The sequence below is a fragment of the Amia ocellicauda genome, chromosome 17, assembly GCF_036373705.1.
Source record: "Amia ocellicauda isolate fAmiCal2 chromosome 17, fAmiCal2.hap1, whole genome shotgun sequence".
Lineage (NCBI taxonomy): Eukaryota > Metazoa > Chordata > Actinopteri > Amiiformes > Amiidae > Amia > Amia ocellicauda.
Genome location: NC_089866.1, coordinates 22303356 through 22328046, shown reverse-complemented (window position 1 = coordinate 22328046; position 24691 = coordinate 22303356). Strand labels below are relative to the sequence as shown.

Here is a 24691-nt window from a genome sequence, read left to right as displayed (position 1 = left end):
CAACAGGGCCTTGTGTTCATGGGGGAACAGATTTACATTAGTGTTAATTAAGGCGAGACAAACTGGGGGGAAGGATGAATCTTCTTATTCTCATGTTAATTCAATTCAGACTAAACACAGGAGACCAGCCTCCCACTACAGGTTTGTCTACACTTACAGGGCATTCAATGAATGGGTTACATCATCTGAATTTTAATGTTACTTGAAATCATATTTATTTGCATATCTTGAAGTTTGTTAACTTTTGCTGCTAGTGTTGAGAATACATATTCACACGCCGCTTAACTAGTGCGGGAAACATTGCTTCAAAACTCGTTTCCGAAAGCACAATGCGAGCATCCAATGTGGAAAAAATATTCTGACGTATTCTGACTAAATATCCGAAAGCTTCACCATAGTGCAATTTTAATTTGATTGCATGTGACAATTGGTCTTCCTTGAAGCTTGTTTTTGTAGGAAGAGTTAAGATTGGACCAAACAAACAAGAACAAGCATAGATCTTACAAAAATATATAATATGCACAAATCGGGATGTAATCTTGAATGGAAGGCATACTTTGAGAATAATTTAAATTTTAAAGGTGAAAGAAATATTTATGGTATAATACTTCCTACAGCGCAGAAATTCCTGAACATATTCCTGAAAAAATATATATATTTTTTTTTCTGGTTGAGTGTAGAAATTATGAGCAAATTATTTAACACGTGGTGATATATTTAAAGCAAAAGTATTCTCTAGAGTACATCTAATAGGGGGAAGACACTGAAATTAAATATAAATAAGAATTAATCACACTCAATCTGAGACTTATCTCCTAGAAACTTGTTCATATTTCATTTTAATAAAATGAATGTATGTTAGGTACTTATTTAGTTGGTTGTTACATTATGTACTTTCTGCAGCAATTACATCTCAGTGCTAGTTAAACGCATAGTATTAGAACTTGTAAATTGTACAATTTAAATGTTCCACTTTCACTTCTCCATATTTTGTTTTGTAAATGAAAGAAAAGAAAATCAAAAAATGCATGCTTCCCTTTTGTCAATTCACATACAGCAGGGGTGGGAGACGTATAAAGCCAAGAATGAAATCTAGTGCCATAAATAGACTTGCTTTGTTATAAATATTATACATACATTTTAAAAAAAGAAGCACTGAGATACATTTGTGGTTGATTTAAAGAAAAAAAATAATCTTTAGCATTCTCCTTACAAAAAGACTTGCTTTGAACTGTCGTGTCTATATATATTAAAAAAAAAAAAATCACTAAAATTGTCATCTTGTAAAGTACAGTAGTAGAATCTTGATAAAAGTAAACCAGTACACAGATGAATATCATATAAGAGGTGAACAATATTTCAGAAATAGAATAAGGAAGAAAAATAAAAATGTAACTATTTGAGTTACAGCCCAATATCAGTAATTGTCATTGTCTGTGTGTGTTTACAAAAAACAAAAACAAGAAGAGATAAGAAAACCTAATGGATGCGAGAAGAAACAAAGAAGCTACTGAATGGATGCGAAGTCAGAATATGACCAAAGAAAAATATTGGAGTAGAAGCTTTGCAAGAAGACGTTGTAGGTTGAGACTGAGAAACTCGGGTGGGGTGGGCCTCATCCAGCAGAGGATCAACAAAGGCTGATGATAATGGTACACACACACAAAGATTGGCGCTTCACACTATTTTCAACTATAACAAATCTGGACCTACAGCCATGCCTGACAAATAACTCCTTTGCTCTTTCGAACCCTTGCTATAACAAGGCGGACATCACCTCACATCAGATAGTGTTTGGCTGTTAAAGACACTGTTTCTGTTCATGTTTGCATGAATTGGTTCCCCTTACTGAGTAACGACTCATGCCACATACTACACCACTATGTATTCTCAGCTCATCACATGTCTAGAGTTACGTTAGATGGAAAACCACGGCACTGTGACAGGAATAGTATGTTAGACAATGAAATCATGATCTTTTATTATTGTTATTAGTGTGCGTGTGTGTGATTGTGTGTGTGAGGCAGAGGGAGGGGTTATTCAGATTTCTAAAACTGAGCCCTTGCCGAGTTTCTGTACTACACTGTAAGGCTGTTCTCCCTCGGGATTGGGAAGATTACCTTTTTTGTGTTAATGAGTTGCCAGCAGGTAAGGCCGCAAAACTGATGTCACTGTAGCAACGTTTTAACTTCGACGTGTGCCGACTCCAGCTTGTTAGCACACAATCCTAGTAATGTCTTGAGGGATACTGGTTAAAAATTAAACTCCCAAAAAAAACGGTCTTAAAGAGATTTTCTTTCCTCTGGCTGTTTCTTTGCAGACATACCTTAGTGTTACTCACCGTATGCAAGGCTGAGATGTTAGAAGAATTTCCTTCTGAGCTTTTTGAAAAGATTGCAGGAATCCTTAAGTGCAGACTCTGGAGGACATATGTGGTCTGCATCTATAATTAAGCAAAGAGACAAAACCAATATATCTTACACTGTAGTGCTGTTCTTCTGAAATCTTCCTCGGGACAGAAAACCGGCATCATTGGAAGTTCTAAAAGCTTGTATTTTGCATACATTTAAAATAAGACAACGTTAATTAATTCAAAACCTATAAATTACTGATATACCTTTATAGGAACCACAGGTACAAAGTGAAATGTAAAAAGCACACATTGCTAGTTTTTCCAATTACAGCCACTTAATTCAAATACACTTTACAAAGCTCAACCCTGCTTTCTCAAAATAATTACTTTGTCTCTTTATACCAGGAATTATTTACATAACCTCTTACCTGAAAGTACACAGTCCAATATGGGATCAGAGCCAGGAAGACGGGAATGATTTTGAAAAGAGCCTTCACTTCCTCCACTTTCTCCTCGGGAAACCTTCCCCCATATCGTTCTTTTGCGGAGTCCAGCAAACCCAGTTTTGGTCGTGAAGAAGACACGCCTTTAACTTCATTCCTGTGAAATGAATACATCAAATTTAAACTTGGCTCTGTCCTTAATGGTAGATCAGAACAATTCTCTCATTGTTTTTGTGTGTAAATATACAGTGTATTCAGTTCACTTCATGTAGGGTCTACTGCACGTAAAATACAGTAATGAGTCATTCTTCAATGCCATGTCTACATCTAAATAAAGCAGCAGTTTAAAACTTAAGTAGGTAATTATGAAAGCCTCAACCTTAATGAACAGAAAAGACAGCTGAAGTTGTATTATGATGTTAACAAGGCAAAACATAAAGGTAGAATATATTTGCTTGCACAATAATTAATCCTTCAATTCCAAAATAGACAAATATATCTTGTGTGTATTTGTTTGGTAAGAACATTCTATTTAAGGGAAAGACAACATTTATAAATTAAAATTAGTCTACAAAAAGGGGTTTACTGCACCACAGAAAAAAAAACAACTACTTAATATTTCAATATTTGATCTTTACTCTTGCAATATCCCTTGAGTAAAGTTTACTAAAACAGAAAACCTTGAATTGGGAAAAGAGGATCTCGACATTAAAAGCTGAATGTCTGTTGCAAGGACTTAAACCCATTTAAAAGCAAGTCACTCTCATCTGCAAGGCCGATTTCAAGACAACTGTGCTATTTTGGTTCAAAGTCAAGCAGAGCGCAACAGAATACCTTTTCTCTGGTTAAAAAAAAATATATATATGATGAATTATAACATGTACTGTGCCAAAAGAACAGAGGGATCAAAGACAATTGAACACTATCAACAACACCTACAGTACTGCACTAGCAAAATACACTCACACATTAAGACATTATATATATAGTTCTTGCACACAAAGTGATAGCTCTGATTAACCCACGTTCCAAAGACTCCAAGCTAATTAGTCTTTGAAAATCACTGCCACAGGCAACTATCCGGCTTTGACAAATAAAACTTGATAATTGATGCCAATGCCTCCCGCTACTTTTCTTTGAACCCATTTTAGTACTGCAAGTTGAAGAAGTTTGACGGATGACATCATGTGCATACAAGCTACCAGCTTTACCAGGCGGTGGGTTGGCAGGATTCTCTCAACGACGACTACCAGTATCTAATTTATGTATGTTATGTATTACCTCAGTAAACTGGGTTCACTAGGTTGCTTGGAGGAGCACAGGGAGTGTCCCAGGATCCTGAACATGTCTGTGAAGGCACTGCCATCAGCAGGTTTGGTAATGAAGACAGTCCGACCACAGACGAAGACCAGGAAGGACACGCCGAGACACACAGTGGGAATGATGTAACCCAACTCGAAGCCAATATTCTGTTGAATGTATGCCACCCCGCCAAGGGACAAGATGGCTCCCAGGTTAATGCACCAGTAAAACCAGTTGAAAAACCTGCGAGTTGCCTCGGGCCCTCTGTCCTTCACCTACACAGCCAAACGAAACGAGGAAAAAAAAAAAAAGAGATCCTGTTACACATCCTGTTACTAATGAAAGGGCTGCAGAGTTTAAATGATCACACTGCTTCAGTTCCTTATCTGGCCTTGAGTTAATTGTGAATTTCATCTCATTTATTTATATATACATTTCTGCATTACTCTCATCATTATTTCCCAAGGTTACTTACATTTCGGCACAAGAGTAATTTAAAACTTAAGTAGGTACTTTATCAAAACGCCCCAAAAATCTTATTTTACCGCAAGGCAAGTGAGCTACTGACAAATGTGGACTGTGAATGTTTAGGGATGATTAATAAAATGAACGGGTTAGCACTGTTAACTAGTTCTGAAAATTAAAAATAATTGCTTTTACAGTACTTAATGGTTACTTTTTGCTGATGTGTTGAAGCCTTGGGTAATTATTTATTTAAACAATATATATTGTGGGGGAGAAAAAACAAATACACAAAAGAGTAATAAAACATCAATTATATCATACAATTGAAGTCAAACGTGTAGTAAAGCACTTAAATATATAACTTTTTCATTGTAAATACTGACAGAAAACAATACATACATAGCACCCATACATAACTCTTAAAAAGAAAGTCATCATGAATACTGTTGAAAGATGAAATATGTATGCATGTTATGGAGTACTACACCCACCCCCCCCACCACCAATTTTTTTTAAAGCAGACAGATTAATATTTTGAGAGACATTTGTCCTATCCATAAAGTGACAGGGGAAGCACTAATTCACTGAGGACTGCAATACTGCCATTCAACTGCAGGAAATGCATGGATAAAAAGATTACCTGTTCTTGACGGAAAACTATAGTGCTTAAAATGGCTTGTGATGTTTTGAAGATGTATAATACACAACTGGAAGGCAACACTATTCTGCTAACATGTATAATCCTTTCACATGCTTTTTGGATTACTGCCACAAATGGGGAGAAATATAATAAAACAAAGCAAATTAGTCCGTTCACTCGGTCTTCAGTTAGATACTCAGACAAAACTCAAATTTAAGTAATTCTGAAATGCAAAAAAGAAAGGCGAGACATGGTACAAAGTAGAGTGTACCTAAAATAGGACAAAAATCTGTCAAATTTCAATGTTATATGCTTAACCTTCCCATCTCCACACCAAACAAATACACAAAGTCTCTGGGACATCTGGAGACTGTCATTTTAAGCTGTACTGCAGAGCACAGAATAGCACCTGAGCAAAATGGCACTCTTAAACACAGCAGTAAATGGGGTGGGAGAAAACATACAGGGGATTTTATAGGGTTACCACAAGACCTTTAAAAGAGTTGTTGAGGATTTGAAAGTGCTATAAGGCAACATTTTAAACTGAACACGAAAGGATTTCACCTAAAGAGGTAAAATTACAATAAACTACTTTCCCTATGTAGTACAATGCTTAAAAAACAACTAATGTTCCCACAAGGAAAATAAGATTTTCAATTGTTAGTGAATTTTGTTGTCCTCTTCCCAGCACAAGCCGAGGAGAATACATTGTTGTTACCCTTACAACTTTACAAAAAACTGATAACTACATTTCATTGTTAATCCAAAACACAAATGCAAAGCAAGCAAAGGACAACCAACAGACATTTTGTATTCTACAGATCTGTAGAAGAGGATATAGTCAGACTGTCACTTTTCAAAGTACAAGAAAGTAGTGTCAGTGGCCTCTCCAAATAGGGAAAGAAGTTCTACTCGCATGATATTCAGATGCTGCAATTTTATTTTGGTTTCCACGTCTTTCACACCATTCTGCTTCTTTCACTTCATCACCAAGCAACCCACGACAGTGCACCTGAGAACTTGAATTTGTCCTTGAAATTGATTATGACTGGCAAACAAAAAGAAACTAAGCAATACACATAGGACCTCCAGTATGATTCTACTGCAACTTATTTAATTCTTGCTTAATTTGTGGACCACTGCTCGGCATTTGTCAGCAAAGCAATCCCTTCAAAATGTTACCCTGCATTACTACCTGAAACATAATTGTACTGACAATACTGTAAAATACTAAAATGTATCATTTGTCAGCTGATGAGCACAATCAGAATGAATCACGCGGAGCCTCACTTTACAGGAACAAGGATGTCTGCCAAGTGAGCAAATGCAATTAGCCTAATAACAAATGGAGAACGTCAAACTGATTTAATAAGCCTTAATTCTATGTTAATTAGATTGAGATTCAGAATGATGAAGACATTTTCTCTTCATGAATAACCCACAAAATATTTAGTTTATATAGGCTATAGTGTTAAGTGAAAAAGGAAAATAAACCTGTTTTACTGATAAGAAAAGAGCAACTGGGAAAAAAAAAAAACGAAATCTGACACGATACTTTCAGGAACTATAATGCCTTTCTAAATACATGCATGTGGAAATCATATGATGGGGAAACACAAAAAGTTCATTATTTTGCACTTTCCGATTAAATAAATAAAAAGCTGCCACTGAGTACAGGCTTGTAATTTGTTATTTGGGAATGGGTGGACTTTTGATTAAATCCCACTGTAAATTTAGATTTAAATAACCATGAGATTTTTCTAAAAAGTTTTTATTTTCCTCCATTAATAAAGCTTACTTTGCCAACTGATGCTGACAAGCCTTTGAAAATATAGAGGGATTATGATTTTTTTTTTTTTAATATTATGTACCTGTATTTCTTTCATCGTTATTTAAGGTTATGAGATGGCCCAATGCTACAACTGAAATGTGAGACACATGACACCAATTGTTTTGAAGTTGAAAGCAGTGAGAGGTTCAGCGAGAGCCTGCTTCTTTAAAGCGGCTTTCATTAAAACATGTAGAAGATTAACATCCAGTTTCTACATGCTTGACTGAATATTACATTTAAAACCTTGCCTTTTGCATTAATGAATCTCATACCTTCTAACTTTCATACTGAATTCATTTAGAAGACCTTTTTGTAGTTCTAAAATGAAGTATTTCGAGAAAGGACGACTTAGTCATTTGAAACCTATTTCTGGGATCTGTGTTCTTTCCTTTTTAATGAAAATCGTGTTTTTTGGGGGAGAATTGGTGGAATTAAAATTTCACATTTCACATAATGGAGTACAGAACAAAATCAATGTGGAAGAAATGAATGTAGCTCTACAAGTCAAAAAGGTGGGGGAAGAAAGAGGAGCTACAAGAGGAGAGACTAAATGTAAAAAAAAAAAAAAAGCTCAAGGTCGGTAGCTTCCTAAAGCAAATACTGACTTTAGTTCCGCATTAAACTTCTCAATATCTATGGGAACTGTAGGGTGAAGTTACTGAGGAAAAGGAAGGAAAAAAAAAAAAAGTTGTGTAGTGTGAGTTTAGGTTTGCAGAGAATGCCCCCCACAAAAGTGCTGAGGTGTTTTACTCCGAGATTGTTAATACATTTTTATACAGATCAAAACTTTATTCAGAATGACTTCCAAGTGGCCCCAAAACTCTGTCCACTAGGGTGCAAGAATAAAAACCTAGAGCATCCTGCAGCTGTCCAACTCAGAGATAGTAGGCACTGTAAGAAACTAGGATCCTTATCAAAGCAAATGTCAATTTCCCATGAAAATATAGAGGCAATCATGAAACGTACAGGTCACAGAAACTGTTCACTGCAAAGAAAAAAGCCCCCAAGGCATGTCACAATGATCACATGTGCGAGTGTGCAGTCCAACCTACCTGATCAGCTCCAAAGGGGGTGATGTTTGCTTTCACCGATCCGACACCAATGGCAATCAGGACCAGCCCACTAAAAACCACCGGCGCACAGTAAGGCTGGCGGTAGGGGCAAGTCACATTGCTGGACATGTTAAAGCACTCTGGGGGCATCAGCGGCAAAGGCTTCATGTCGTGGCACAGGGCAATCCTAAAGTCTGTGACCGTGATGAAGGGGAACATCAGCATGCCGACGAAGTAGAGGATGAAGCTGCAGATGATGGTTGCGAACTTCCCCAGGCATGCGTCTGCGATCCAGCCCCCAAAGGGAGACACCAGATAAGTGACCCCCATAAAGAGCAGCAGGGCCTGGCTGGCCTGAGTTCCTTCCCACAAGAAAGGGTTTCCATTAAGGAAGAGCACCAGGTTGGACGTGATGCCATAGAAAGCCACTCTTTCCAGAGATTCTGTTAGCAAGATGGCAGCACAGGCAAGGCGTCTACCTTGAAAAACGGAGATTGGGCTCCTGCTCCCTGGGGGCTCCAGAAGAGGGGTATGCTCATTGATATGCCGACTGCCCATGGCCACCTCAATAGTGGACACCGATTTCTTGTGAGGAAACTTACACCCTGAATGGGCAGATGAAAAGTCATTAATTAACAGACACATTACTTCCCCCAACAAAGTCTCAAACTTGAAAAAATACGTACTTTTTGGAGATAAGTTTGGAGATTACTTAATCAATCACCACATGACAATTAGACGTGAACCCAGTCTTGCTGCAACTCAGTGGAGCATTAATGTAGGTTTTCGAAACTACACAGTTCCTTCGGGGATTTCTGTGTCTTTAATCACAGGAACTGATGTCGATACTAAATGCACTGCAGGCCTTTACATAGTAGGTGCTAATTTCTGCACTTGCGTCTATTACTGCTACGAGTATCTAATGAGTTGCAGGTTTAACATTAAGCTGTGGTAAACGATGGCCTATAAGTATCACACTTACCTGGTGAATAACATTATGAACTTCCCTTCCAAGTTCCCAAGTTTGTATTATAACAACAGCTAAGCAACTTTTTTTTAAGTGTCCCTACTTAACTTTTGACCTCAAACAGCTTGTGTTTTAAAGCCAGCATTACCTAAACAAACTGGTTTTAAGTGGTATGACAAGTCATAGCCAGTTTATGTATGGTTTTCAAAAGGGATAAGGACATTTCTTAGTCCAAACATGCCATTGCTAAAATGAAGGAAATCAACAATAGCTAATCGAAGTATTTCAAAACAAGTATCACTCCCTATTCCACTGCTGTATTCTTTTAAAAAAACACTGCACCTTACCTTTGATCGAGACCCGCCATAGATTAATGTTTTCAGGACTGATGGGTTGTTTTCGCCTCCCCGCACCAGGAACAAACGGACTTTCTTTACTTCCACAAACTGTTCCTGAAATAAACTCAGTCACAGTATCACTGCGTGACTCCAATGGAACCTACCCCCTTCCTCAGATCTTGTCTCTCATTGGCTAGAAGTCAAGAAGCCGACATTTCCATTGGACCCGTTGCTAGTCAATCGCTTCTATTTTTCTCCCACTTCCTGGATTGCGTGTAAACATGTATCACCTGCGAAGTGCTGTGAAATTCCAATGCATTAAGATAGGATCGTAGGATTTAATTTTTCTGTTCTTCGTGACGTTTTCCGTTATCTCATACAATCCTTCATTATACGAGTTCTTAGGCATATTTAGGCTGTTTTCATAGTTTTTAAAACTAGTTAAAATGTTGAACATATTTTGCTCCTGTACCAAAATCCGTTCATAAATTATCTAGATGGAAGATGAAGTATAGCCTACAGTACATTCAATAAACAGATAGATGACTAAATAATAGAAGAATGAGACCAGGCTGAAGACTAAAAATGTAACATAAATCGTTGCTTTATTAAAAAATCACGAATTCATTGTGCTGAAAAACAGACCATACACAGTAGCTAGGCTATATGCAACATAGTCTTTTCCAGACAAGGTCCTTTACTTTCAGCAGGTTTTCAATTAGAACCGAGATCAAATGACGTAGACATTGAATTACGGCTGTTGGCTTACATTGACATTGGTCCAGGCCAGGGGGTAACCCTGTTTTATATTTACAATCATTACCTTGTCCCTTTGACGTTTTCCAACGCTTCTTTCAAGCCTTTATTGATAAATCCCAAGGTCAAACATACGTGCATCAATTCAAGAAACAATGTGAAATTCATATATATTCTTATAAAAAGAAATACGATATGTAAAGTAGTAGTAATAATACATGCTTGTTGCATAGTCCCATAAATCTATGCAATGGAATTACGTCAATCGATTCCTAATCCGCACATTTAATTACCTATGGTGTGTTATGTTATGTTAGACTTAAATATGCTAGACTTATGTTAAAGATGAGACATTCACGGATGAACATAATCAAGCCAGCTCCTGTGTGTGCGCAACCCCTCTGACAGAAACGCTGAGACAGTGGGTGTGAGTCCATGTTTCCAGGGGGGCGCATTTTGCTGACGGACAAGATGTAAAAGTGTAGATTCAGAACCAAACCAGGTGATCTTTGCTCTTGTCATTTATCGATCAAGGAGCTGCGCAACTGGTTTTAATATCGGTTCGGTAAGAGGGGCGTATTTTTAATACTTGGATTATCGATATGAAAGTACTCTTTCTGGCTTGTCTCAGTCCAAAAACCGGTAATTGTACAACCGCAGAAAGAATCAGGTAAGACAACACAGCAAAACGTCAGGACATCGCTTTGCAAAGTAATGTGCTTCGCTGCTCTTTCCTTTTAAATTATTACATTTTTGCAGTCACGCTAAACCGGGGGGGTGTTGTCAGTTTCTGCATGCTCCTCAGATCAGCACATGCGTAGTCCACTCCCAGGTGTGCTGATGTGGATGCCAGCATCATCACTTTAGTGCAAGGACGCCTCTGAGCCTGGTCGAGACGTATTCCTCCAAAAGTATCAAACCGTGAGCCCCCGGTCATGTGATCTCCATCCACCTCTGAAGCAGTGATCAAATACACCAAAACCTGGTGCTCCTGCACTTTATCTTTGCTTAGGCATGCAACACATTTTAAATGGACCAGCCATTATGAAAATGACTTGTATCCATTTGCTCTGTCACAGACACAACATATATGATGGGATTGCTTTGTGGTTGTTTTCCTCTTCCAGAGAGCACATTGAAGCAGCAGGTCACGCCTGTGTTCTTCGAGATGCGGCCGATTTCAAGTGTCCAGCTGAGGTGGCTGTGCTGGAGGCGAGGGAGGCGTGCTTCCAGGGGGCACTGGCCATTCACCTTTATAAAGCGGGCAGACTGCTGCTAGGTGACACCATGATTTCATCTTCTTTCACACAGTCTGTTCTGGAAATAAGATGTTGCTAAGTGTCAGCAAACAACTCCATGAAATCTGCGCAGTAGAATTTGTATTAATAACTGATCACCATGCATAGCTTTCAGGGGCACAATATCTTGCTTTAATGAGAACCCCCGGAGATATCAAGAATGAATACATTCAATCTCAAGTCAATCTTTCAGTGAATCAGGAAACAAAGAAAAATATATATTTCATGTGAACGCGTAGTGGCAGACAAGATGAGAATCCAAAATCTTTACGTAGAAGCCCTTACTTTTGTTTTGTTTTTATTAAGTGATGCATCTCATGATTATATTTATCTTGTTTAATGATCATTATTTATAGATTATTTACACTTTGTTTGATATTGTGTCCAATAACATGATAAACATGGTACCTGGCTGGTATGAGAGCATGTAGACTTTGTACCAGTTATACCATTTATAGTTATTCTAAAATTATAAAACATGTAAATCAAGTTATTATTATTCCATAACAACATGATGGCTTTAGTTTTCTATAAGCTTTGTGGAGGCCTAATTGTGCTTTTCTAAAATTAAAGTTTAGGCAACTGTATCCATGAAAGTGTGAACTCCACTGATGCAGCTTGATATTATATTACTGTGGATGGGAAGTGTACATTTCATAAAATAAATAAAGCACTATTATATTATATTATAGAGAAACACTTTCACAAATTCAAAGTTTGGTATACTTTTGTTGACACGAGTCACTTCGCCACCGTTGCAGTTACAGTAGTGCAGGGTGACCCTCCGTGAACTTTCAACAGGAGTGAAGAAGTGAAATAGATGTTTTATTTTTTTGTTAATGTTGTTTTTTCGCTCTAGATACCCAGACTCCTTTCGGCGTTGTCTTTGGGGGGACAGACATTAATGAAGATGTGAGAGATGAAACTAAGCGAGCAGTCATGGGGAAGGTGCTGAAGAAAGCAAGGTAAATTCAAGTGCTAGCCTGACCACTCCTAATGAAAGCTGGACAATTGGATGATGAGTTCTTCAAAATAAGGTCGTAACCTGGCACTTGTCCTATAGGGATTTGAACAGGTGATACTGGGAAACATCAGGTCTCTGCTTGTCCTATTTTTTGTTTAAGTCAGATTGTTCTGAAACAAATGCGTTATAAGAAAATAATCTTGCCACTCGAGTCATGAGACATTCTAATAGCCATGGTTATTTATTTTTTGTAATATAAATGTAATCAATGAAATGTTCATGGAATTGCAGAATATGAAATATACAGAGATGCCTATTATTTCCTTACATTAGGAAAATGGTCAGTAGATGAATTAGGGGATAAAGTTGACTTTATTTTGGGAGATGGAGTGTGACATCCTTAAAGGGTATGGTTTTATATTTAGCAGTAAGAAAAAATCCAGTTTTCCCTAAAACAAGATTAACCTCTGCAACACTGTTAAGCATTATTAGCCGGGGAAATAAGGTGGCCAAGCACCTGTATAATTTACTTTTCAAATAAGTAGCATTCACATTAATGTATGCATTTCACTCAGGTTTGTCCTTGTTGCTGAAATTTTCACAGTCACTGGTGCTGCTAACAACTAGGTACTTTGGTTTGAGTAGTAGTGCAAACGTATGGAGTGTTTAAACTCTGTGACAGGTGTGCTTTTGGATATTTACAATAATATAATGTCAAAACCGAGAGAGAAATAAAAAACACACACTTATTTCTGTCAAATTCCAGCCTGTGGATTACTGAGCAACCAATACATTTGCAGGAAACACAATAGGCCCAGGATTATACAATGTAAAGTAGAATGAGACTGAACTAATAAGTGATAATACAATCAGCTTGTGTCTGTTGCATTCATGTAAATTAAAATGTTCATGCCTTCCCTGTAGAGCCAGCTGCCACCAAGTAGAATATTACAAAGCCTCTGATAGCAGACCTTTGTATGTTTCAAGTCTGAAGGCTTATTAATGTTATCTATGCATTTGGCATATTGCTTCATTAAATAAAGTCAGAACCGTCTGTATTTTCCCTCACGCTGTTTGATATTATAGACACCGAGACACCCGTCTCAAAGTCTAAAGGGATAATTGCCTGTGGGAAAAATAAATACAATCTCGGCCTGTGATTTCAAAAGCTTCTGTCAGCACACTGCCTGCTGTGCATTCTTTGTAGACATACCTTGATCATAAAATTCAGTCTCTTAAAACTAAAGCCATTGGCCTTTTCTGCAGAATGTAGAAGTGTACCTTCTTGCTGAGCGCAAGCCATTTCCTCACCAAATATTCACTGTCACTCCCACTTCCCCCACCTTCTCATCTTGAACGTGGAACTCATCATATTGTCATCGGTAACAAATTCTCCGAATCTTAATTCCCATCTTGAAGAAATGAACAGCCCACACAGCTCTCACCGATTTAAGGAGAGGAGCCGTGCGTGTCTGACATCAATCTCTCTGAAATTGTTTTACAGGTTTGCTGTGGCATTCTCCCAAAAACTGAAAGAGCAGGCTGAAGCCTACTGGGTATGCATTCATTTTTATCATGATATATATTTTTTTAAGATTGCGTTACTCTGAAAATGAACTGAATGTTTCTGGTATTGAAATATGACAGTACATCACAGTATGTTATCAAATGTAGTGGAACCACTGAAATGGACTGCACCAGACGTCACTTACTTTCCGGAGGCCACATTTTATTGATGTATTTATTTAGTTTAATTTATTTATATTGAAGGGCACCAGACTGCCAGTGTGCATCATGATATTTTTGAGAACGGTTTTGTGTTTTGTTACGTTAGGAGCCCGTACATCTTCCTGCACAATAATAACATGTAAAATGTGACATGTAAAGCTTGGATTTACTTCAAGGAAAATAGGTATGAAAACATTTAATCTGCCTGCTCGTGGAAAACCACATTATCTTGCAGTGCAAAAAAAATAAAAACTATAACTCTGAAGGCATTTACGAAAAGATTGTTAGCCATCATTGAGGCCAGGGTAGGCCGTAACCCTATTAAATACATTGTAAATGGTTGTATTCTGCTATAGGTCAGTAGTCCCACCACTTTTGTTAATATAATGCATAAAGCTGTAACCAAGAGACCCCGTTACAGTGCTATCCTTACAGCTGAGCAAGGCTGGTACTATTCCCTGGTTTGATAATGGTATTCCCTGATTAGGTTTCAGTCACAGTCGACTCCCTGTGAATCAAAGTCAATTGCTTCAATTGAATGAAATGGTTTGGTGCGATACTGTGAATTCCTAATGCTGGCTTTCTTTCTTTCCTTCTTCTCGTTTGTTTCGTAGTTTCTTTTTATTTTCAAGTTTGGATGCCTGATTCCTTTGCCCCTACTTTTCTCCCCCTCTAACCACAGTGTTGGCATTCCAGAAAAGTGGTATTCATTTGTAAAACTAACTTCACAGAACAGTACAGTGTCTTCTTACAGCAGTCAGTTTTTCCGGATGAGAGCGTGCGATTTTTCAGAGGCGATAGCAGCATGTAAAACAGACAGTTGTTAGAGAAATGTCGTAAGTGAGCATTGAAGACGTGTATCAAAGCAGACAAACAACATCAGATGAATTTACAGAAGCATCACAGCATTACATATAGTTCAAAGCAGAGGGGTCAATGGAGGATTTTAGATACAAATAAAACATGATCTTGAAAATAAATGGCAGATGCAGTTGTCGTGAACTTTATAGCTTGTATAAACAAAGGATTAGGTTTAACATTAAAAAAGCAATGTCTTACTCGACTTCTTAACTGTCCTGCATTATGAGAAAACAACAATGTGTTATTTTCAGATTTTGTTCCTCCCTCAGGGCTGCTGATTGACTGTAACTGGCATCCTTATCTCTGTCATTTAGTTTTGACAGCACATAATCATGAATAAAAGAGTCCGGTGGAATAAGTTGTGGGTTCTGCGTTTATTGAGTCAGAAAGTAAATGCTTCGATCTGTGGAAACGGATGCGAACACAGTGTGATAAGATTCACTCAATTTCCTTTTCATTACCTGCGAATAATTTAGAATTATCATAGTGATTTCTCTTTTTGCTATAGACGGGAAATACACTGCTGTTTTTCACAGATTGATTCTCTAAATGGAGTGAACGTGGAATAATTTTCAGACAGGCCTAATTTCATTTGCGTGTAATTGCTTGGGAATTTGAGCACTTCGAGGTTGTTTGTTGCTGTTTTTTCTTCTTCAACTTGATAAAATTGTGCCAACTATAAATTCTATACATTCTGTTCATTTCTTATTATATTATTCCAATCTTCTCATCAGAAGAAATGCTTCACAGGTAATGTTCTTGAATCCAATATGCTGACACTCTTCAAGATTCAGGTCGACGCCATCCTAAAGTCACTCACGGTATAGGAAACAAGCAAACTGTTCATTGTAGGCTGTTATTCTTTTGTGTCTGTCCTTACATTTATCTTAAATCTAACCTAACCTAAATCTAATGTATGTATGCTGCTATGCAGAACTTACTTGATGTAACGAAAATGAGAGAGAAAAATGTAATCTTTGATAAAGTTTTGACTTTAACCTTTAACACTAATGTGAGAGAAAAGCAAATCAAGTAGTAAACCAAATCTTAGTGAGGTTTCACAAAATAGAGCTTTGTTTACCACTGATATTTGAGAAACGCCCCCATTATATATTTTTTCATTGTTAATTTCCTGATGAGTTTTATAACGAATGCATCTAATACAGTACTGGAGTATAGACAAAACAACGAAGTAACTTGTGAGTTTTAGCGTTTGATGTTTTAAAATTTGCTATCAATTAGTTTCCTGCTTTGTATCTAAACTGTTAAAGCAACATGCACATAAAGCTCTATTTTCCGAAACTCTGCTATTTAAGCCTTCAAAAATATAATGTTAGAAAATGGTTTGTTTTAGTGACATATCATTGACTCTTGAGTGAGACGCAAATTCTTTGTTGTTTTAATGCATTTTTCATTCTTTAAGCCATCCCAAGGCAATAAAATCTATGTCCAGCCCCAAGGTGAGTCCCTGATGTTGATCCTTAGCAGTAGTGGCAATTGCATGAATCTGTTTTGCACTGCAGGTGCTGTTTGGCATTCGTTTTATTTTTGTTTTTTTTGTATCCTTGCGTGGCTCAGTTCTGCACAAATTTGTTCTGCACTTTTGTTTGTTTGTTTGTTTGTTTTGTCCTTCCAAACTTACATTGCTAATAACTCCCCTAAAGTACTCCCAAATAAATTACTAGTCAGTTTGTAATTGGATTTGCATTTGACTTTTCAATTGATCTGAGAAAAACGACCAGCGCAGTGTTACATGTGTCTAAACTTTGGACAGGTCTGCGTCAGGATTATCTCTGCATCCACCACTGGGAGAGAACTCTAGTTTGTTTCGGCTGTCACTTCAAGTAACAATGAATTGATCAGTGCGGTTTTAAAGTCAAAGTAATAATGTTGTGGAGTGGATGGTGTCCTTCCAAAGAGACAGGAGGGTGTGAGCTTTGACAGCTGTCAGTTAAATCCTTGGGAAACAACATGACTGACTGTTTGATAGGGGTGTTTGTATTTTTTCAGTGAGGGTGAGGAGAAGGCACAACTTGAGGCTTTGCATTTGAGCTGTAAGCTTGCTAACAGAACTGAAACATTGAAGAAAACGTGTAACACTTTGACGTTTTATGTGCCGTCAGTTATTAGTGTTGTATATAACTTCCAAGAATAAATGATTAGTTTTCCATCAATTTTCCCAAGTCCTGTCATTTATGAACTGTGGGTGGATTTTCCACCGGATAACTTAGGTGACTGTTTCAGTTTGTGTCTTCGAACAGGGCTAAACTGCAGCAACCCTGTAGTGTAAATGAGTGTTTGAAAGTGTCATCTGCTCGTGTTACATGGGCAAACTGCTATTTTCAGCACGATAGCGGCTTGGTATTGCACGGGGATGGTGAAACTTATTAGCTTGGAGCTTGTGTTAAAAGTCAAGTGCAGTAGAAGATAAACAGGATGACCTTTTATGAGATTTAGAAATGTCACCAAATGATAATTTTATGCTCTGTTCGAGCTCCCAGTTTCAAGCACAGTGTGCCTAACCTGCAATTCTGCATCCCTGCAAGAATGAGGTGTTGGCTGATGTGATATTTATATTGTCAATATCGCAGTCGATGGGACAAGTGTGGATCTGGCTACGGCAAAGACGACAAATGCTACCCAGTGATTTGTTTCATGTTCGTTCATTTATGTTCTGCTGTGTTTGACTTTCAACAGGATTGTGAACCTGCATGCTTTTCCACAGGCTGCATATTAAAATGACCGATATAATCACATGAAGATGATGAGCTATATTTTAGCTCTACACGAATAAAGACTTTCGTGATTGTTTAAGAATACTTAATACAATAAGGAGCTCTTAGTACTGATAACAAGTGCTGACACATAGTATTGCTTAAACATTTTAAAATGCAGACTGGTTTCATATTAAACATGTCAGGGTAGATTTTAGTATCTGTTCATACTATTACTGCCCTTTGTAATTCTTTTAAATGTTTCTTGTGAAAAATGTAAATGGTCGTGAGTAAGGGCGCCTGCTAAGGAATGAGTGTAATCCTATATTTTGCCCACTGCTGAAGACAGTGATCACATATCTCCGGGTACATGCCTAAATGACTGATGATATAATCATGTTGAGGGCTGAGTGAACATTTATTTCCCTTGTATTAGAAAAATATATAATTATTGCTTTGACTTTTTTCTGTATTAATATAGGGATTGAGACTGAAGCTACAGAAAACTTAAACTGGCGAGACTTTCTGCGAAGCACAGGTAACCTGCATATGTGTGTTTGTTGAGTGTGTGTGTGTGTGTGTGTGTGTGTGTGTGTGTGTGTATATATATATATTGTTGCTGTACTGTAGTAGTGTTCTTTTTCATACTTTAGATAGAAATGATTATAGCTGAAGGATTTGTGTGTCATTTGGAGGTGATTTGAAGATTGAGTTGGACGTTTATTTTGTAGCTGAAGAAAAATACCAAAACACAAATAACGTTAATGTTTACTCTCTCTGAGACCCTGGAGGAAGAAGTTTAAATGCCTTAGAAAGCATAGTCAGAATGTAAGCTTTTTTTTAAATACCAGGCATAAAAATGGCACAGCGATGTGGTTTCATGTTCCATTCTGTGCTTGAATATGAGAGCCCTGCTTCTACAAATACCTGTAGGGTGACTCATGAATAACCTATGTTACTTCCCATGCGTAAGGGATTATTCATCACATGCCACTTTTAAAAAATAAAATAAAAAAAATATATATGGAATTCGGTTTGAGATAAATGCCTGCCCACTTTCCTTTAGAGAAGGAAATCTGCCTGCGTATTAATCTGCCAAATCGCAGTAGCCCTCTTCCTCGTCACAGCTGCGAGGCGAAGAGGCACAACACGCAGTTGTACCACATCAGTAAATGTATGTCATTATTCAAAAACCTCCGCGGCCTTGATTTTAAATTGAACACTGTGAGGCAATTTTCATTCCCAATATATCACACCACACAAGTGCTGTGCACCTCCGATTAATAACTCTCCAAAGTAGAGCCATTTGTCATTTTCCCCCAACCTGCATGAATAATGCTGATTGCCGCCTGTGGCCAGACACGTCATGATAAAATATACATGGGAAAGGGTTTATAATAGGGAAGACGTGCTATTTAAGAATAGTTTTTTCTAGAGATCCATTCAAGTCATTTTTTATTGTAGACCAGTCTAATCTAAAGGTGTGAAATTATTCATGCAGTGTAGAGAACAGACATAAACAAGTATCCTATGACATCTGAGTCTGTCTAAATTACAAGTTCCAAATCGGCAGAAAATTATGCATTGTCTATTTATTTATTTTTATAACATTCGCATTTCTATTTGCCTTGCCATTCTCGGTGACATGCCTGAATGTTTTATTTATTTATTTTTATTTCATCCTGTCATTTCCTACTTTAGTAACCATCTCTAATGTTTCTGAACCGCTGCACGCTGCAAAGCGGAGATTTTCCCCACATCATTATAAACCTGGTTAGGACTGCGACCTATTCTGCATCCTTCTGACAGAATAAACAAAAGGAAATCAACACCTTCATTGGTGAAAGTAATTAATTTAATTAACTGTCTTGTCAAAACTTGTCCTTTTGTATTTAAGAATTGGTTGTACAGAGCAGGGATGTTTTAGATCTGATGTTATTATTTGGTAGTGACTTTGAAAAAATATATTTTCTAATCGTTTTTTAATGATTTTAATTGTAGAGATATAATTTTTGCATCAAAAGGACACTGTTTGGTTGTTTGTGCGTTTGTGTGAGCTCAAGAGACACATGTGAGACATGAGGAAGACACCAGCAATATGGCCGTTGAGTTAGCCCCCAGTGCAGCCAAGCAAAGAGATCTGATAAGCTGGCCTGGGTTACAGGGGATTTGTCCATCGTTAGACTTCTTTGCTGCAAGCCCTTTTTAGATTGTCCCCCCAAAGGATATTATAATGGCGTCACATGCAAAAAGGCCACTTTCTCCCTGCTGAATCGAGCGATATCTCCGAGAATTTCTCCTTGACAGCCGTGGGGAGAGTAGGCGATTGTGATTAACACTCATACGCAGAGCGTGCAGGTTGGAATAGCCCGGAGATGTGATCCGTTCTAGATGTGCAAAAACTACTTTTTAAACTCATATTTGTAAAAGTCATATACCGTTTTTTTTAGATGGAATTTGTTTCAGTTCAATTCAAGAAAATACAGTAGTTCAATCGTGGGATAGGAGGCCATCTGTTAAATACAGGCTTGGCAAATGGGTCCTCTAACCTTGTATACTTGTTCAACCCTTCTTATATATATGTTTATAGTTTAGATGCATTATTTATTTTAGTGTTTACGAAGGTATCGGGGGAAAGAAAAAGATGATACTCACAATCTGTGGCTGTGTGTAGCTGGATTGCCATGGGCTTTGTGTTCTCAGCTTCTCTCCATTTCTTGTTTGGTCAAAGAAGCTTGGTGTCTGTCACCCCGTCATTCTGCAGTAACTTCTGAACCACGTTTGTGAGCCAGCTGAAGAGTAAAAGAGAGAACAAGATCTGGGAATGTGGTACCCAAGATCAAAGGAGATGCAACAAAGACAAGGTTTGCAATGCAAGGGAAAGGATACAGACACAAAACAAATAAGCGTGGCTTAGTGCACAATTTGTCCACTGAACAAAGACAAATCTTCTCAAAGTCTCCAGAGTTTTTTGTTTGTTTTTTTGACAGTCTTGTAAGCTAAAATAGAATAAAAAGACATTGTTTATTTGACTGTTTTTTTTTTGTTCTGAATTTCAGGAAATTCAGTTCTTGTTCAGCATTGAGTTACTGAAATCAAACAGAGTGTATTTTTTATTTGTATTCCTTATTTATCTAGCTGGATGAGGGAAGATCATGTTGTCTTTTTCAATTATGGTTTCACACTAAGAGTAGGAAAATGAACTATTTAAATATTTAAACAATCGCCAGAGGGGTTTTAAGTTTGGAAAAGAATATTACTGTGGCCCCCTGGGTTTATGATGACATAAAATGAATTTCTTTTTAAGAAATTAAATGTAGATGAGCTGCAAAGACACATTGATTGATGCAGGGTTGCTATTTTCGATATACAACTGACATTGTCATACAGTGATTCTGTTTGTCAACATCTGTTGGTGCACTTAGAAGGGGGCACTTAGTGGGCTACACACATTGTTCTGTGAAGGCGTAATAAAGCTTCATTTTACTGGTGGAAAGTTTGTGCTCAAATATATCCTAAAATTCTAAGAAAAGTTATTGTTCTCCTTTGATGATCTAAAAGAAGTTGAAGGCTTCTGGGAAGCCTGTTTTCTGAAAATAATTTGGCTGCAATTATACGTTTGAACCAACATATGGATTGTAGGCGCAAATTGTTGTGTTTTTGTCTGGTTAAAGACTTTTTCAACTCCAATCCGGCAAAATTCACATGCACCCCAAAAAGACATTTGTCAGTATTTAAAGACAAGATTTTTATTATAGGGCATTGGTATTGGGTAATGATTTGTAATCTATTTGAAGTCTACATTGTACAATACTAAGATAAGACAAGGAGCTTCAGCTTCCTGAACAGTACAGTACAAACAAGTAAAAATAACAAAATTAAATCAAGCAAAAACATCTGTTACATGTTTCAATGTATATTTCAGATGGATATCAGTCATAATAAAGTGCTACAAATAAAATAGAAAACTTTCGTAGTGTTATCTGAAAATGATAACACTGTCTCAAACAAGACAATAACCCTTTTTATTTTCCCTTTTCTGTAGTGTATTGTGAGGTTATATATACTATAGCAGATTCATTGACTGAGGACATACTAAAGACATAATTTACAATCATAAGATCTATTGCAGTATAATTAAACACCAGTGTGTTAGATCTTTACTGTGTGCATGTTTTCTTTCGCAATGTGAAGCCAGTTCATCAGAGGATGGTGCTGCACACTGTGGACATTCTTCCTGGTGTCACAGAGGGTCAGCAGCTTGTGACCTCGAATTATTCCATAAAGAAAGGCGTACTCCAATACGAGCACCAGACAGATAAACTCTGATAGGTTTAGTGTAAACCTTTAAGCATTAGCATGTAAATTTGTGCACCCTGCAGTAATGCAATGCAAAAGTGGTCTGCAGGTCTTTTCAGCAGTCTGTTCAGGTAGGGTTATTCAAGGTTTGCTGTTGTGCTTGTACTTTATTTGACAGTTTCCAGTTTAATCCAAGCAAGGCTGCAAAACTAGATAAGTAGTATAATCTTCTGGCTTCTTCATAATCACAAATAGCATCAGTGTGAATATGTTTCTTTTATGCAGTGTGCCACGGCATTGTCGCAGTATTATGCAGAACCCTGGAAACAACTTCTGAATCTCGCTGTTCTTCATCAAGACAGCTGCTGCTTCAATCTCTCGAGCCAGATTGCCTTTTTTGAAATGGGCATTCCCGTCCCGTGCTGCATCTGATAGCACAGGACAGCTCTCCCAGTCTGTCTGCTGCATCCCGTCTTCACTGCAAAGAGCAAACAAGCAAAGAAAGATCTTCATCTGTTTATCCTGGGCATATGTATAGTAAATAATACAAATTGAAACCAGATTTGGTTCATTTCTATATTGTTTGTTTGTGTCTCTTGTCTGTTGAAGTATGTGTTTTATACATGCTTTACAAAGCTTCACATTTGAAGTCGAGGTCAACACGAACAAAATAAATAACTGCTTTAGACTTTTTTATGTTAAAGGATGTCAACATATCTTCAACAAAATAGGTGTGTTATATTAATGTGTATCCTAACCATAATCAGCCGAGTTGTTTTTCTGTAGCAGTTGTTTATAGCTTTCCATAGTATAAAACCAGTCTATGGTTGTTATAATATATGGCCTTGGAGTTATTACAGACATGGGGGTTTTATCTATATGACCACAGCGTTCAGTGCCGGCATCACAATCTCTGAATATTTCCACAGTGGGGCTGCATGGCCTGCCACACTCAAAGCAATCCCAAAGAGGATTTAGCAGGAAAGCTGATGATAACTGTAAAGTGCTTCAGTGCAGGGGGATTGCATCTGCAGTTAAATTAGATGGCTTTCAAAATGAGCAAGCAACACAGAATGATGTTCAGTTAATCAATCTTAATACAGTAACTGACCCTGGCTAACCCTTGTCTAATAAAGTATTAGAGATCTTCTGCTGAAGGATCATTAATTGTCCCTCTCTCTCTCTCTCTCTGCAAATTACAGAAAGACAATATAGAATGTATGTTTAGCTGCTTCCACTGATGTTATAGATAGATATGAGCTGACCTGCAGTACAAATTTGCACATGCTTTAATTTATGGGTAGAGCAGATGTGTTTGTTACCTTGACTGTTCTATGGCCATGTTACATACGTGTTGTTCTTTTGATGCGTGTACAGGTGTGAGCTGCAAGAATGTAGAAGATCTGCACGTTTTTCTCTTGGTGTGTGGACTGAGACGAGTGAAAGACCCTCTGTATCTGGTCGATGCATTTTCAGGTATGATCCACTTTTAATTAACCACTTTTGTACTTACACTAAATGACTTGCTATTTAGAAAATAATGTTGTTGTGCAGTAACAGACACATGATGAGTTTGCCGAAATCAGGTGAGCACTAATTTCTCCTCTCTAAAGGAAAGATGGCCGTCTCTTGTAAAGTCTGTTTTAACACAACAGTATGCAAAACTAATATTTTAACTTTGTCATGTTTTCATAACTTCAATTTGAAGGTGATTGTTCTTCTATTTCAGAATGGCATATAGAGGACCCATCGGTAATCCTGATCATCATTGGTCCAGAGGTAAGACGCATTGGAAATAGATTAATCAATTATATTACTGAATAACTGTTTTATAGCCCCTCATATATATCATATACGTACACAGACCACTGAGTGGATTTGCAGTGGACATTTCACACTATTCAATTCATTTTGCAGCTTAAAAAAAAATGAAACCGATTGAATTCAATACTACCTTTGATGAGTTTAATAGCTGAGGAAATTTAAACCGAGTCCAATCCAAATGCAAGGTCGAAACAGGTTTGATTTTTGGATTAAAGAACACTGCTGTTTCCCTTTCCTCTTAAGGTAAAATGTCTCGGGTTCAAACTGCTGCATGGCCATTGCTCTGAAGAAAAAAGAAAAGAAAGAAAGAATGTGTTAGGTTCACTCCATCAGGCGCAGTATACCCTAGGGTAGTAGTTCTTAAATAATGCAACTCAGACATTTTCTTTACATATAAAATATCATAGAACATAAAAAAATGCAGTTTGAAAAGCCGCACAATGTGGGAACAGTGGTACACAATAAACTCATCTATACAGGAGACCATGGACCCTTATGCATGTGATGCAGTTAGAGATGTTACCTTTGATTTCCTTTGACGTCATGTTTCATTCTCAGAGGTTTGAGCATGAAATGTTGGGTGTATAAATCGTAACGCTGTGGTGTCATTCCCAAATGTGATAGTTATTGTGCTTTATCACAGTCCGTTTCCATTTCACCCAACAGGAAATGCAATATAAATGTTTTTATTGGGGAACAGCAACATGCTGCAAAGTTACTGCTAATTGAAGTGAACCGTATTAACACAATTGAAACAGAAGCAACAGGTACAAAGCTGTTCAGGAAGTGTTCTGAATTGTGTAACACCAAACTGGGAAATGGGATAACACCCTTTCTACTTGATCGTGGCCACAGT

At 37.5% G+C, this 24691-nt stretch overlaps 2 protein-coding genes across 2 annotated transcripts in view; one reads left to right on the top strand and one right to left on the bottom strand.

Moving 5' to 3' along the window:
• slc15a4 (solute carrier family 15 member 4) overlaps positions 1-10533 on the bottom strand; it is a 39092-nt gene extending 28559 nt beyond the window's left edge. The window contains exons 1-6 of the mRNA XM_066690168.1: positions 10215-10533; positions 9401-9691; positions 8087-8691; positions 4078-4373; positions 2782-2953; positions 2342-2443 (exon numbers count right to left, since the gene is read on the bottom strand). Of these exons, the coding sequence (XP_066546265.1) occupies positions 2342-2443; positions 2782-2953; positions 4078-4373; positions 8087-8644 (1128 nt within the window). The 5' untranslated portion in view covers positions 8645-8691; positions 9401-9691; positions 10215-10533. The remainder of the gene's footprint in view (positions 1-2341; positions 2444-2781; positions 2954-4077; positions 4374-8086; positions 8692-9400; positions 9692-10214) is intronic.
• Positions 10534-10555: 22 nt separating this feature from the next.
• glt1d1 (glycosyltransferase 1 domain containing 1) overlaps positions 10556-24691 on the top strand; it is a 34895-nt gene continuing 20759 nt past the window's right edge. Inside the window, exons 1-8 of the mRNA XM_066690169.1 lie at positions 10556-10817; positions 11275-11426; positions 12305-12410; positions 13914-13965; positions 16422-16458; positions 18194-18250; positions 23389-23487; positions 23741-23790. Coding sequence (XP_066546266.1) covers positions 10750-10817; positions 11275-11426; positions 12305-12410; positions 13914-13965; positions 16422-16458; positions 18194-18250; positions 23389-23487; positions 23741-23790 — 621 coding nt within the window. The 5' untranslated portion in view covers positions 10556-10749. The remainder of the gene's footprint in view (positions 10818-11274; positions 11427-12304; positions 12411-13913; positions 13966-16421; positions 16459-18193; positions 18251-23388; positions 23488-23740; positions 23791-24691) is intronic.